Here is a 12418-nt window from a genome sequence, read left to right on the forward strand (position 1 = left end):
CTCGTGCTACCCCGGTCGGAGCCCCTCACGCTTCTATGGCGCCGCTGTCTAACGGTCAGATTCGTACTCATTGTACTTGACCTTGATTGACCTGCTCTTTTCGAATATGTCCAATACAATCAAGTACCAATACCCTCGAGCCCAGATCGTCGATGTATAGTACACGCGGTCATCGTAGAGTGAATAGAGATGGTTTCCATAACGGATCCGAGTCACCTTCATACCAGACCCAAGCCAATCATCCTTCTACTGAGTCCGCCGATAGATAAAATGGAGCCGAACGTATGACCCCTCGCATCAACCCGCCGCGTTCCATATAGGCGTTGACGATGCACCGTTGCCGCCAGCCTCCTTCGTTTGTACCGTTCGAACGACGTGCCACGTCTTGCGTGAGGATTCCTGGGTGCTGCTGAATGGCTGAACGGGAGACAAGAGTTAGACGGACGTGTGCGCGAACGGGCTCCACTCACGGTTACAAGATCAAAATCGCGCATATTAGTAGCAGGTAACGTTGAGTATGCCACTGGCAGACCATGGCTGTAATATGCCACGGACCATGAGCTCGAGCATCTCACGGAGGCCGGCTGCATCCACGAATGTATAGGGGTAACACAACCTGTACATCTTCACCCCGACATGCTTCAATGTATCGAAGTGTGGCCGGCTCATGACCCCATGCAGGTCCCGCAGGTCGAGCTCTTTGAGGACAACGCTGGGCTGCTCAGACTCAGAGTCGAGACGTATGGCTTCGCAGCCAACCCAAGCATGGAACTGGATGTGCTCGAGCTGACGGCTTCGGATAGTGGAGAGGATGCTGTGTAATTCGTCGATTGTTTTGGTCCAATCTGTGCTCTGAGGCTTGTTGTAGCCGCATTCTATGGGACACAGGCGGACGTCCAAGAATCGCAAGGCGATGTTTTGCGACAGATTCCCGTGAATACCTACATTGCACATGTGCATCAGCGGCGAAGTCTCTAAGCAAGACAAAGGGCGCCTTACGGTCATTGGTTCCATCGATCCTCTTGTAGTAATAGGGCAATGTACCAGGTTCACAGGTCCTCTCGTAGAAACTGTACAATGATGGCCCTGCCGTTTTGAGGAGCTTGTTGACAGGGGACGGCACCAGAGAGGGACCGTCGGACTGAAACTTCAGGTCCGCAAGCAAGGTGCAGAGGCCTGAATGCATCATCCAGTCAACGAACACTGCCATACGTTCTTCAAGTTCGCGCATCGTTATGTCAAGGTATCGAAGACGTATGTGAGATGGTGCCTGAATTAGCGAGGCTCCTGCGTAACTGGCAGCAGCTTGCCGGAAGAACCGAACATCTATCGTGAGGTCTGTAAGCTGAGGGAAGGCAGACACAATCCGCCACAGCTGTGTTGGGTTGTTCAATCGGCAGCCCCAAAGCGTCAACGACTGGACAGACTTGAACCTAGACAGGGCGACGAAGAAATCTGGGCGGATGAAACGAAGTCTTGCATTCCGGATGCGAAGGGTGCGTACACGAGGCATTAGACCGGCAAGCGCGAACGATAATGCTTGAAGGAAGTGATTGCCAGTATTGATCTTGTTTCCATGCTGCGGGGATTCTATGCTCCTGTCTTCATCCTCCGTCTCCTCGTCCGAGTCTTCCATACTCCCCTCTTCGTCTTCATCTGCATCGTCGTCCTCGAAGCTATGCCTGTCAAGGTACCTGCAGTAAGCCAAATTGTCCTGCTCGTCTGTCACCAGCGTGCATGTGCTCGCGAGCCACTGCCTGACGCGGGGAGATGCGTGACAGTGCTTGAAAAGCATGTTGAAGCTGGTGCGGTCGCGAATCTGAACGGTGTGGTAGAGGTTGCGCATCGCCCGCGGGTACCACAATGCGCAGACCAGCGCCACAGCGGCCAACGTAGGCTGATGCCTGATCGCGTCGATGATCAGCATGAAGACCTCGAGCGGGATGCGAGCCGAGAGGGCCAGCGGCAGGGTGCCTTCCAAACGGGCGAACCCCCACGTGGGCCTCCATTCATCGGTATCGGATTCTTCTTCGCTCTGGTCATCGTCACTCCGATGTCCACTGGCACTCGATCCATTGACATCCTGTTCATTGACGCTGCTCCGACTGACATCAATATGTCCGTCAGCATCCCAGCATGCGTGCGAGTTGTCGTCGGGAGGAGGGGAATAAAGCTAAGTGAACGCATCAGTCGGCGGAGTCATGGACAGAATCAAGTATTAATAACTGACACTAGGCTGGAGACCGGACATCTGAGACGCTCGCACCCTAGGGATATACGACGTCGATGTGTGTGTTATGAGGGAGGTGCAAACAGTGAGGGGGTCTCGAGGACGCACCGAGGCCATGCACACAATACTACAGTACTTACTAGGGAGGCTGTGATGAACCGCACGGTGATTGCCGCGAGTGGGAGCTTTCATGCCATGGCCAGCCATGCTTCCAGCATTCGTCAACGCACCGCACTGGACAGGGTACGTATGCCTGTCGGTCGTTCCATTGAGTCGCGGCCAGCCTGAGTGTGCGATGCAGGAGGCCGTGTGCGTGACGGCGGGGACGAGATGTCCCTGCGGTTCGCGACCCTGTGAGCGTCCTCTTCAAGATGGATGGACCAACTATGCGTAGCGCCCCTCGCCTCGGAACCTCAGGCTCCGTATCGCCCTCGACAACACGCTGCTAATCAAACCTCTTGCCGCTCTCACGAAAGCGCCTCTGGTATCGACCCTAGCAAGGCCCATGTCACGCCTACCCACACGCGGACGTCACTAATATGGCACGTTTTTGGACTTGCTCGACATCCCTTGTTGTCGGCGACCGGCGGGTACAATTTGTAACGATACCATCTCAAAGCACAGTGTGTTTGATCGTAGCGATAGAGAAGTCCGTTACAACTACCGTCGTAGCAAGCATCAGTCGATCGAATTGAAAAATGTACCGAATCCGAGTGACCTCCGTACCATTGCGACCTCCGTACCAATGCCAAAACAACCGTTCGTCCACCGAGTCGGCCGATAGATAAAATGGAGCCCGACGACCGCTTGCGAAGGGCCCATTCCCTCGCACTGACCCGCGCTCTGTACAGACGGCGATGAGGCCTCGATGCCGCATCTCCATTTGCGCCGATTGGGTGGTAATGGGCCACGGCTTCGGCATGGGGACTCCCGGAGATCGCTGAATGGCTGAACGGGGGACAAGAGTGAGACAGACGTGTGTATACAAATGGGCTCACTCACAAAGTCTCACATTAACGCATAGCCGTGCCCCCAGGTGACGGTGACTATGCCGCGGGCCGACCATGGCTGCAATATGCCATAAACCATGGCCTCGAGCTTCTGACCGCTGCTGTCCTCATGCGACTTCGTATGACCGTCCCCGAACCCCAGGGTCATCTCGACACCGACATCATTGAGGGTGTCGAAGTATGGCTGGCTCATGACGTCGTGCAGATCCCGAAGGTCGAGCTTTTCGAGGACGTCGTTGGGCTGCGCAGGCTCAAGAGTACTGTGCATGACCTGAATTCCAACGGCGACCTCGATGTGCTCGAGCCGACGGCTTCGGATGGAGGAGAAGACGCCATGTAACTCGCGTGTTGCCTCAGTCCACGCCGCGTGACTCGGACGCCTCTGGGATTTATCATCGTGAGTGATGCGATACAGCCTGAAATCCAAGGTCTGCAAGTTGGTGTTGTGCAGCAGATTTCCGTGAGGCCCTACATTGCGCATGTGCATCAGTGGCGAAGTCTGTACGCAAGCCAAAGGCAGTCTTACAGGGATCCAACCCATAGTGATCCTCGTCAAAACGGGTCAACGATGCGCCCGTCGTTTCCAGGAGTCGGTTCAGGGGTGTCGGGGCTGGGGTGGAATAGTTTGTGGAGATTGACAGATCCGCAAGTGAGGTGCAGAGGCCTGAGCGTGTTATCCAGTCGAGGAACATCACCATCTGTTCATGTTCCACGCGGACCTCAAGACGTCGAAGACGAGTGTGAGATGGTGCTTGAAATAGTGAGGCTCCCGCGTAGCTGGCAGCATCTTGCTGAGCAAAATCAAGATTTTGCACCGTGAGGTGTGCAAGCCGGGGGAAGGCAGACACAATCCGCCGCAGCTGCGTCACGTTGCTCAGTTGGCAATCGAAAAGCATCAACGACTTGACAGACTTGATCCTCGACAGGGCGAGGAAGAAATCCGGGCGGACGAAACGAAGTCTTCCATCCCAGATGTCAAGGGTGCGTACACGAGGCATCAAATTAGCGAGCGCGGACGGTAGTGCTTGTAAGAAGTGACTGTGACTCTTGGTCTTGTTGCCTGACGGCGAGGATGCAGATGGCTCGATATCCTAATCTCAGGGCTGTCTTCGTAAGCCCATCGGAGTAAGCACTCACCTCATGTACCACCAGCACGCGTGTCCTCGCAAGCCACCGCTTGACGCGTGGTGACGCGTTACACTGCTTGAATAGCATGTCGTAGCTTGTGCGGCTGCCAATATCGATGGTGTGGTAGAGGTTGCGCATCGCTCGAGGGTACCATGCTGCGCAGACCAGCGCCGCGGCGGTCAATGCGGGAGAATCCATCTTGTCGATGACGAGCTCGAAGATCTCGAGGGGGACGCGAGCGGAGAGGGTCAGGGGCAGAGTGCCTTGAAAACAGGCATCCCGCCAGCGTCTGAAGGTCCGTGTTTCGGTGTATTTCTGGACAATCCATTCATCGGCACTGGGTTCCTCATCGCTCTGTTCATCGGCGCCCGGTCCCTCGTCATCCTGTTTATCGGCACTGCTCTGACCGAGATCAATAAGATCGTCGGCACTTGATGGCATGACTTGTGTGTGTGAGGCGTCGGGGGGAGGGAGGAGATGCTAAGTGAACGGCGCATCAGTCGGGAATTGGGATCATTATGGATAGAAGACGACCAACGGTAGGCTGGAGATCGGACATCTTCGCACTCGCACTCTACGAGCACGCGACGTGGATTTATGAGCGGAGGCGCAGTCCTGAGCGGAGGAGTGTTGGCGGTGGGGCCAGAAGTAGCGAGGGGGCCTCGAGGACGTACCGAGGCCATGTACTTATGTATATGAGCATTTGCAATTGGGAAGAGCTGTGTGCGAGAGTTTGATGAGCCGCACGGTGACTGCCGCGACCAGGGCTTTCCATGCCATTGCCGCAGTCCTGTCCATGCTCCTAACCCTAGCTGCGTTCTTCGAGGTGCGCTCGATTTGGATAGCCAGCTGCAGCCTTCGGTGAGCCTATCCCGGTCAGTTGCGAGACACCCCGCTTGCGTTCGCTGGATCGCCTCTGCAGGATGCCTAGCATCAAGACGATCCGGTATGCTCCGGACGTCCGAATCATGGCCATCCTTCCCCTTCCCTCTAGGTGGTCTTCCGCCCATGACATCTCCATGCCTCGCACGCATCTTCTTTGGCCTCGTCGAATCGGCCCTACACGGTCTCTTCTTCGACTCGGGAACCCGCGCTACGTATCACGGTGGGAGTCCTCGACGGCAACCTGCATATCAAGTGTCCCCCCGAAAACTCATCTCGTGTCGAACTACGGCCGAGCACCGTCCTTGTCGTGTCGCCGACATTCTCCATCCTCGCATGCTCGGATTCTCTACTGTGCGTCCGTCGTCGGTCTCCCTAGGTGTCTCGGGTTCTCTCTACGCACGCTGTAGATTGTCTTCCCGCGAACACAATTCGTCTTCAAGTTTGCGACACTAGTGCAGCTGCGCTGTTCGCGTCCTTCGACACGAGATTTCGGCACCATGGTTCATCGCCCTTGCAGATACTCAATGAATGAATCCTCCTCATGCTCCGGAGATCCTCCAGTTACGCATCGCTGATGCCGTGCCGAATTTGCGGTATGCGACGTCTATCAAGGCATACACTATCTGCGGACTTAGCGACTATACGCGCGTCCGGTGCCTCTCGTCAACGCGAAGTGTACCGCACGTTCACTTCGTTTTGACGTCTACGTAAATGCTGCTCATGCGCAAGAGCCGGAGGGTGTCCTCGACCTCCTCCCTGATACCGAGCTCGACCTTGAGCACGGCGTTCTGGAACGTCATCATGGTGAAGCCGCTGGGGTTCCGAATACGTGGCTGCCACCCGTCCGGGGTGCGCTCCTCGAGGAGGAAGGGATACAGGTTCTTCCCGCCCGCCGCAGATCGTCGAGCCGCTGGAACGCGACCGGCGTCAGTGCAGTCCAAGTGGGAAGCGCGCAGACACGCACTTGGAGGCACTGAAGAGGCTTGTGGACCATCGCCTGGCTGTACTGGCCGTTGCTGGCCTTGGACTGGGCGCACCGCTTGCCGAGCATGCGCGAGAGGTCGCCAGTGGTGATGTCGCCGCCCGGGCCTGTCCCGCTCTCGAGGAGCTTGATTCGGAGATGCGGCGCGGGTTTCGGCTGGTCGGGGTTGTGGAACCCGTGTGTCAGCTGTCGTCGTATCGATGAATGTGTGAAGGGGACGTACTGCATAGGGACGTGTCGTGTTCGACGCAGTTGTGCGCACTGAGATCGATCTTGTCCGTCCAGTAGTTGCGGTTCAGCGCGTCTGCAGCGTGATGAGTCTGACCGCGAAGCTGACGTCTCCCGGACTCTGATGCTGAGCTCGCGGAAGGTGATGTTGCGCCCGTCCCGAGGGAGGCCTGACCGCGCCGAAGCTCAGTAATCGCGTATTGCATGTAGTAGGCTGCGCACCGTGCTTCGCCATGGTGTTCAGCATCGGGCAGCAGCTCCGGCTGTCCGTGTCTTTCGGAGGGATGAACCGTGGCCAGAGCCCACCCTCGCCCGGCCGGCCTTCTGGTACCACACGGCTTTCAGGCAGGAGCGGTGCGAACGTGTTGTACAGAGTTAATGCGAATCCCAGGCGAGTAGGTGGACGGGGATGATGACGTTCGCGATGCCGTAGATGAGGCCGACGCACAGTCGTGTTGCTGCGACCGCTGCAAACGAGGATGTCATGGCGGTAGATAGTGGTTAACGTGGGGGCGGGGTAGACGTGAGCGGGGTAGATGCGGTCGCGGCGAGTCGGGCGTGACAGGCGACGAGGAGAGGGCTTATGCATGCCCGGGCGTCGTAGGCACCCGACGGGGAAGCTGTCCGCGAAAGCTGGGACACATACCGCAGAACAGAAGCTGTCCAGACGGTGGGCAGCTGCATCGGGGTATGGTTCCTGCGTATGGCAGTGCGCTGGCCCGTTCTTGTCTGTTGTTGGCATGGATGTCCGTGAATGTCCAGAGCCGCACTCGAATCGGGCGGAGAAGCGTCTTGGGACGCTGTGATCCGCCTGCTGTCAAGTGCCGAAGGTCCTGCGCTTGACACAAGCTTAATCAGATAGCGACACATGAGAACAGCTAACTCACGTCCACAAACTCCACAACTGCGTTGAAGCGCTCCACGCAAATTTGAACACGCCGCGGTCGGACCACAGCTAGATCAAGTCGTAGAATCGCCTACGGGCCATCGATGGGTGCCATCGCATTCCACCCATGTATCTGTTTGTGCCACTCGCGCAGAGCCATGATCATCTCGACTCTCCTTTGTGCGCTGAAGAACGGCTGCTCACGAGCTCGCGCAGGCTCCACACCCCGAGCTTCTCAGGGACGCCGTCTGTGTCAGCGAGTTTTTTCTGGCGCTGTCGTGGTCCTGGAACCGGTCCCGTACTAATGGTCTCGATGTGCATAGCCGGCAGCTTTCACTGGAGAAAAGACGCTGTGAAACCCGTCCATGAGTCCGGACAAGTTGGAAAGCGATCGTCTAGGCTCCGGGAAGGTTCAAGGAAGCGTCACGGAGTGCTGCGATGCAGTAATGCGGAAAACTGATGTGACGGTATACTAGAGGCACTTGTGTCAGCGCGAGAATGTTAGAAGATAGATATTCTCGACCAGAAACAAAGGCGTAGTCAAATTTTTGCCGGCCCAGCCGGCGGTGGCTCACACAGCACCACAGAGCATCTGCACGTATATGCATGACTCTCGTAACGCAGTACTTGCGTGTTGGATAACAACAGACGTTCGACGAATGCACTGATATGCAGGCCTATTGGAAGGCCGTGGGTCGATGACTCCCTGCCTGCCTATACCTCTGGGACCGACTAGACAGAGACATAGTCCGCTGCGCGAAGTCATTGTGTGAGCGTGCAGCGAAGCCAATATAATGATATGTCAGATTCTGAGCTAGAACAACGACATGGCTAGAATGGACTCGAGACGCACGAAAAGATGGGACCCAATCGCCTCGAAAGACTCACCTGTGGTATATCTCACGGCCAAGGTTTATAGACGGCGCATGCAGATATGTCTTGCTCTTCAATTGGTCGAAACCAGGTGACAATCAGAAGCGAGGAGCCCGCGTGCGCCGGGTCAAGGTCAAGGTTTGACGTGCGGGAATGCGTGGTACTGGTTGTACAGCATGTCGAAGCTGGTGCAGACAAGACTGAGACAACGTATAAGATTTTAACGTGAAACTTCGAGGGTGCATACTGCACATACCTACGCCGCGTGGACCTAGCGGATGACGACCTCGAGCGGAGAGGGCGAGTGGAAGGCAACTTCACAGGAAAACGACACAAGTGTTCGCCAATCATTCCGCATAGCGTAGTCTCGCAGGACTCGGCGAAAGGCTGACGACTGTGTGTTAAGTAGGCACACATGACGGCCCAGGGTTGCAAGAGATGGCGAACACGAACCTGAATACCCCACGTCACATAGGTGTTTGCTACCTGCGTCAGAGACTCTACAGGCCCTTCATATCACCCACACGGCGGGATCGGTGAGAGCAGCAGAGGAGGAGGAGGGCCCCAGAGAATAAGCAAGAGGTCGCGTTGATCGACGTCCAGAGTCAAGATGGAGGAGCGCGCGGCCGTGCCCACCACTGAGATGAGCCTTCGAGCACCTCTTGACCACGCTCGCTGAGTCACGTCATTTCATCTCTTGGACATCTCTTGGACACCCTCCAAGCACTCTCAAAGCACTCTCCAAGGACGCTCTGATAACCAGTCTTCTCTATAGCTACGGCGATCGGATACGATGACGTTAATTCTGTTGAATCTTGACTGGATGTACCGCCCAGGACTCAGAACTCAGCTCGCGCACATCTTCCGGAACCGTTTCCCTTCAGGCTCCGTCGCACGAAGAAAGCCAATGGTCTCTAGTTCGAGTACTATTCTAGTGAGCATGTCTGAGTTCCATGTCTTCTACGGCCTTAGCTTGAATGATACATATTTGTCAGCTCTGAGGCTCTGCACGTTCTGCGACGAGGAAGACGTGGAACCATTGCCCGAGAAATTTTCCGTAATCGTCTAGCCTGGTGCCAACTTGAGAACCGTCGAGAGAGACGAGAAGAACGGAGAAAGTAATGGTTGTCAGGTATGCAAGTGAGCTCCTCTTCAGCGGATACAGTTCATCGTCAGGTAGTGCACCAGCCTCTATCCAAGAGCTTAGCCCGTCGCACCGCGTGTGTTTCCTGTGCTCTTCCTGTTCGCCAGGTGAGGATGGCTTGCTTGCCTCGTACCTCACTGACCCGCCGTCACGCTAGCATGCCCTTCTCAATCCTCGTAGATCTACGCTTGCAGTATCGAGGCTCCGACATCAACCCAGTCTTTCATCCATATGAACATGATCCACCGCATCTAAAGAGTGTTCGACCGTGTTCGCTCAGTAGCAAGGTCGGCGACGACACCACGAACCTGTACTCCTCCTCAAGGACGATCCAATCAGAGACTGGTGAGCTCCAGACGATGTCGTATACGCACGGGATGCTTATAGGATCTAGTGAACGAATACTAGGAGGTGCGTCGACGCTTTCCACGACTTCTCTCGAGCTCGGTGTGTGTTGGATGAGGTAACTACTCCGAAATGCCTGCCCGACGGAGTCGATTGCTTTCGACGTGTCATTGAAGCACGCGAGACTCTCGTGTATGCGACTCGCCGCTCATCATAGAGGGTTTCCTTGCGCTAATTGCTTGGCGCTGAGTGTCTCAATCTACTCGTATCTGCTCATGCGAGGAGTTCGAACGCATCCTTTCGTGAGTCAAACTCAAACACATCGAGCATCGTCCGAGATGGTTGATTGCGTAGCCCAGCAGCCTCTTGTGGGCAAGCTATTCGCTCCCATCGACCCACGCCCTGAGGATGCTGCTGGGGACGATGCCTCTGTATTGCCACCTTGGTTCGTGCCAATTGGGTGACCCGCCACAGACGCTGTCAGCCTGTCAGGACGGCGGGAGACAGAAGTGAGACATATGTACTTATGTGCATACAAACGAGCTCACTCACGTCTACAATGTGCAGAGCTCATTGCAGTATTATATCCATCGGGTGACGCTAACTATACCGCGGTCAGACCACGGCCGCAGTAACCCACGGTACACGGGTGCGAGCCTCCGACCGATGTCATCAACCTTGCTGTCATCCAGTACTCCGAGTAGGCCCATCTTTATCTTGACATCCTTCAGCATATCAAAGTACGGCCAGGCCATGACCTCGTGCAAGGCCCCCAAATCGACCTCCTCGAGGACGGTGTCGAGGTCCTTGTAATCGTGGTCATAGAAACCAAGACTAGACTTGATTCCAATGTACTCGAGCTCATGGCTCCGGACGGTGGAGAGGACACCATATAGCTCGTCCACCAATTTGACCCACGGTTCAAGCGACCGGTCGCCGTATTCTGGGCAGATGTCGTTCAGCGTGAATTCTAAGGACCGCAGTGCGGTGTTTTGCGATAGGTTGCCGTGATCATCTCCACCTACATTGTGCATGTGCGTCAGCGGCGAGGTCTGGTGACTAAGTGACAGGGCCTCTTACCGTCTGGGTCAGGCTCAACTTCAGGCCCTGTGCACCATTCATGATACAGAGTAAGGGATGCTCCTGCTGTTTCGAGTACTTTACTCAGGTTCTCCATCAAGTGTTCGACTTTACACGGTATCCAAGGCCTCAGCTCTTCGAGGGATGTAAAATAGCCGGAATGCATCATCCAGTCAATGAACGCCACCATCGAGTCGCTTCCGACATCGATTTGAAGGTGCCGAAGACTTGGTGACTGAACTAGTGTGGCTCCCACGTAGCAGGCAGGACCTCTGAGTCGCTGCGTGAGATCGATGCGAGTTATACTGAGCTCCGTTAGCTTAGGGAAGGCACAGATGATATGCCGCAGCTGTTCAACATTATTCAGTTTGCACTCACGCAGGAACAACGACGTGACGTCCTTGAAGCGCGACAGGCCAAGGAAGAAAGTCGGTTGCATGAAACGAAGGTTTCCTCCTGTGATGCGAAGGGTGCGTACGCTAGGCACCGCGTGAACGAGCGCAATGGGCAACGCCTGAAGGAAGGGATGGCCTTTTTGATTTTCTTGGTAGATAAGTTCATTGTCGTCGGCCACTAGCTCGTGCGTAGTAGTGAGCCACCTCTTCACACGCGGAGACGCGCGACATTGCTTGAATAACATGTCGAAGCTCGTACGGCTGCTGATCTCGACGATACGATAGAGGCTGCGCATCGCTCGAAGGTACCAAGCCGTGCAGACCAGCGCGGCGGCTGCCGAAGTGGGTTGATCCATCCCATCGATGATGAGCCCAAAAACCTCGAGCGGGATGCGAGCGGAGAGAGCCAGTGGCAAGGTGCCTTGTAGTGACGATGAAGGTTCGCGCCACGAGTCGTCGCTCAATTCATCGGCACTCAGCGAACCCTCGTCACTTTGTGTGTCATAGTCGGTACTGCCCTGACTATCGCCAGTCTGCCTATTGGCTTTCTGCTGCGTAACTTCGAGTGCGCTTGCCAGTGGCACACTTGCGGCAGAAGGGGAAGAACACTGCTTGTGGACGTCAGTTAGGTCTTCGCACGAACAGGAGAGAAACTGACGCTAGTCCGCATTTTGGATGTCATTCAGGAAAGGCCGAGGAGATATAGAAGGGACATTCCGTACAGTTGCGGCGCATGCGCTGGGAGTGGTGACGCAGTCGTGAGTGGAGGCGCAGTGTCAGGGCGGACGTGGTCACTTATGCGAATTCCTTGCATGGAACTTGACTAGCTTGACAAAGCAAGCTGAAGCGGGAGTCATTACTCCTAACCCTAATCGCGTTTCTCGAGGCTCCTTCTCCTCCTGCTGGCACATCAAATGTGCGACCACTGGGCACCGATGGGGGTGCTGCTTTCAAGAGGGCTGCCTGAGAGTGTCAAGTGTCTTCAGTGCTTCTGTAGTCCTGAGTCCGGCCCAACCCCTGATTGCAATGTGCGCAACTGACAGCTTCGGACGAGGGCGTTGCGTACTAAAGCCTGAGAACGCATCCCAGACGATAGGTCTTCTAACTCAGGGTAGCGATGAGTGTGATGTAGAAGCGCTGCGACGAGATCGTTGACTTCATGGTCTAACAACGCGTACTCCTGTCAGCTTCTGGATTGCGGCCGCGTGACAGACAGACTCTTGACCAGATCC

General features: G+C 55.7%; 5 protein-coding genes across 5 annotated transcripts; all 5 read right to left on the reverse strand.

Annotated features, from left to right (window-relative positions):
• Positions 1-501: 501 nt before the first annotated feature.
• On the reverse strand, positions 502-2777 carry B0H18DRAFT_536790 (uncharacterized protein). The gene is made up of 2 exons (XM_048038512.1): positions 2231-2777; positions 502-2173 (listed from the first exon to the last, which is right to left on the reverse strand). The coding sequence occupies exons 1-2, from the start codon at positions 2435-2437 to the stop codon at positions 728-730; spliced, it is 1653 nt and encodes a 550-aa protein (XP_047890945.1). The 5' UTR covers positions 2438-2777; the 3' UTR covers positions 502-727.
• Positions 2778-3464: 687 nt separating this feature from the next.
• On the reverse strand, positions 3465-4337 carry B0H18DRAFT_536752 (uncharacterized protein). The gene has a single exon (XM_048038511.1). It carries the CDS (start codon positions 4236-4238, stop codon positions 3633-3635), a length of 606 nt encoding a protein of 201 aa, XP_047890946.1. The 5' UTR covers positions 4239-4337; the 3' UTR covers positions 3465-3632.
• B0H18DRAFT_536794 (uncharacterized protein) lies at positions 4276-5659 on the reverse strand. The gene is made up of 4 exons (XM_048038513.1): positions 5043-5659; positions 4907-4983; positions 4378-4848; positions 4276-4322 (listed from the first exon to the last, which is right to left on the reverse strand). The coding sequence occupies exons 1-3, from the start codon at positions 5400-5402 to the stop codon at positions 4617-4619; spliced, it is 669 nt and encodes a 222-aa protein (XP_047890947.1). The 5' UTR covers positions 5403-5659; the 3' UTR covers positions 4276-4322; positions 4378-4616.
• A 280-nt stretch (positions 5660-5939) lies between these two features.
• B0H18DRAFT_879890 (uncharacterized protein) lies at positions 5940-7052 on the reverse strand (the record flags this gene model as incomplete). The annotated part of the gene is made up of 3 exons (XM_048040720.1): positions 5940-6163; positions 6214-6633; positions 6686-7052. The coding sequence occupies 3 exons, from the start codon at positions 7050-7052 to the stop codon at positions 5940-5942; spliced, it is 1011 nt and encodes a 336-aa protein (XP_047890948.1).
• Positions 7053-10043: 2991 nt separating this feature from the next.
• B0H18DRAFT_1019966 (uncharacterized protein) lies at positions 10044-11611 on the reverse strand. Its single transcript, XM_048029466.1, has 3 exons — positions 10792-11611; positions 10264-10732; positions 10044-10196 (listed from the first exon to the last, which is right to left on the reverse strand). Exons 1-2 carry the CDS (start codon positions 11540-11542, stop codon positions 10293-10295), a joined length of 1191 nt encoding a protein of 396 aa, XP_047890949.1. The 5' UTR covers positions 11543-11611; the 3' UTR covers positions 10044-10196; positions 10264-10292.
• Positions 11612-12418: the final 807 nt, after the last annotated feature.

This window comes from Fomitopsis serialis (assembly GCF_022376445.1).
Source record: "Fomitopsis serialis strain Sig1Antser10 chromosome Unknown B0H18scaffold_58, whole genome shotgun sequence".
NCBI classification, from domain to species: domain Eukaryota; kingdom Fungi; phylum Basidiomycota; class Agaricomycetes; order Polyporales; family Fomitopsidaceae; genus Fomitopsis; species Fomitopsis serialis.

What these genes read in the sequence shown, in the direction of transcription:
- B0H18DRAFT_1019966 (XM_048029466.1), bottom strand. Translation starts at nt 11,542, where the DNA reads ATGGATCAACCCACTTCGGCAGCCGCCGCGCTGGTCTGCACGGCTTGG. An exon ending in AGTTGAGCCTGACCCAGACG is followed by an intron (nt 10,733 to 10,791) that starts GTAAGAGGCCCT and finishes TGCACAATGTAG; the next exon opens with GTGGAGATGATCACGGCAAC.
- B0H18DRAFT_536790 (XM_048038512.1), bottom strand. Translation starts at nt 2,437, where the DNA reads ATGGCTGGCCATGGCATGAAAGCTCCCACTCGCGGCAATCACCGTGCG. An exon ending in TGTCCGGTCTCCAGCCTAGT is followed by an intron (nt 2,174 to 2,230) that starts GTCAGTTATTAA and finishes GCGTTCACTTAG; the next exon opens with CTTTATTCCCCTCCTCCCGA.
- B0H18DRAFT_536752 (XM_048038511.1), bottom strand. Translation starts at nt 4,238, where the DNA reads ATGCCTCGTGTACGCACCCTTGACATCTGGGATGGAAGACTTCGTTTC.
- B0H18DRAFT_536794 (XM_048038513.1), bottom strand. Translation starts at nt 5,402, where the DNA reads ATGCGTGCGAGGCATGGAGATGTCATGGGCGGAAGACCACCTAGAGGG. An exon ending in TACATAAGTACATGGCCTCG is followed by an intron (nt 4,984 to 5,042) that starts GTACGTCCTCGA and finishes TCCTCCGCTCAG; the next exon opens with GACTGCGCCTCCGCTCATAA. An exon ending in TGTCCGATCTCCAGCCTACC is followed by an intron (nt 4,849 to 4,906) that starts GTTGGTCGTCTT and finishes CCGTTCACTTAG; the next exon opens with CATCTCCTCCCTCCCCCCGA.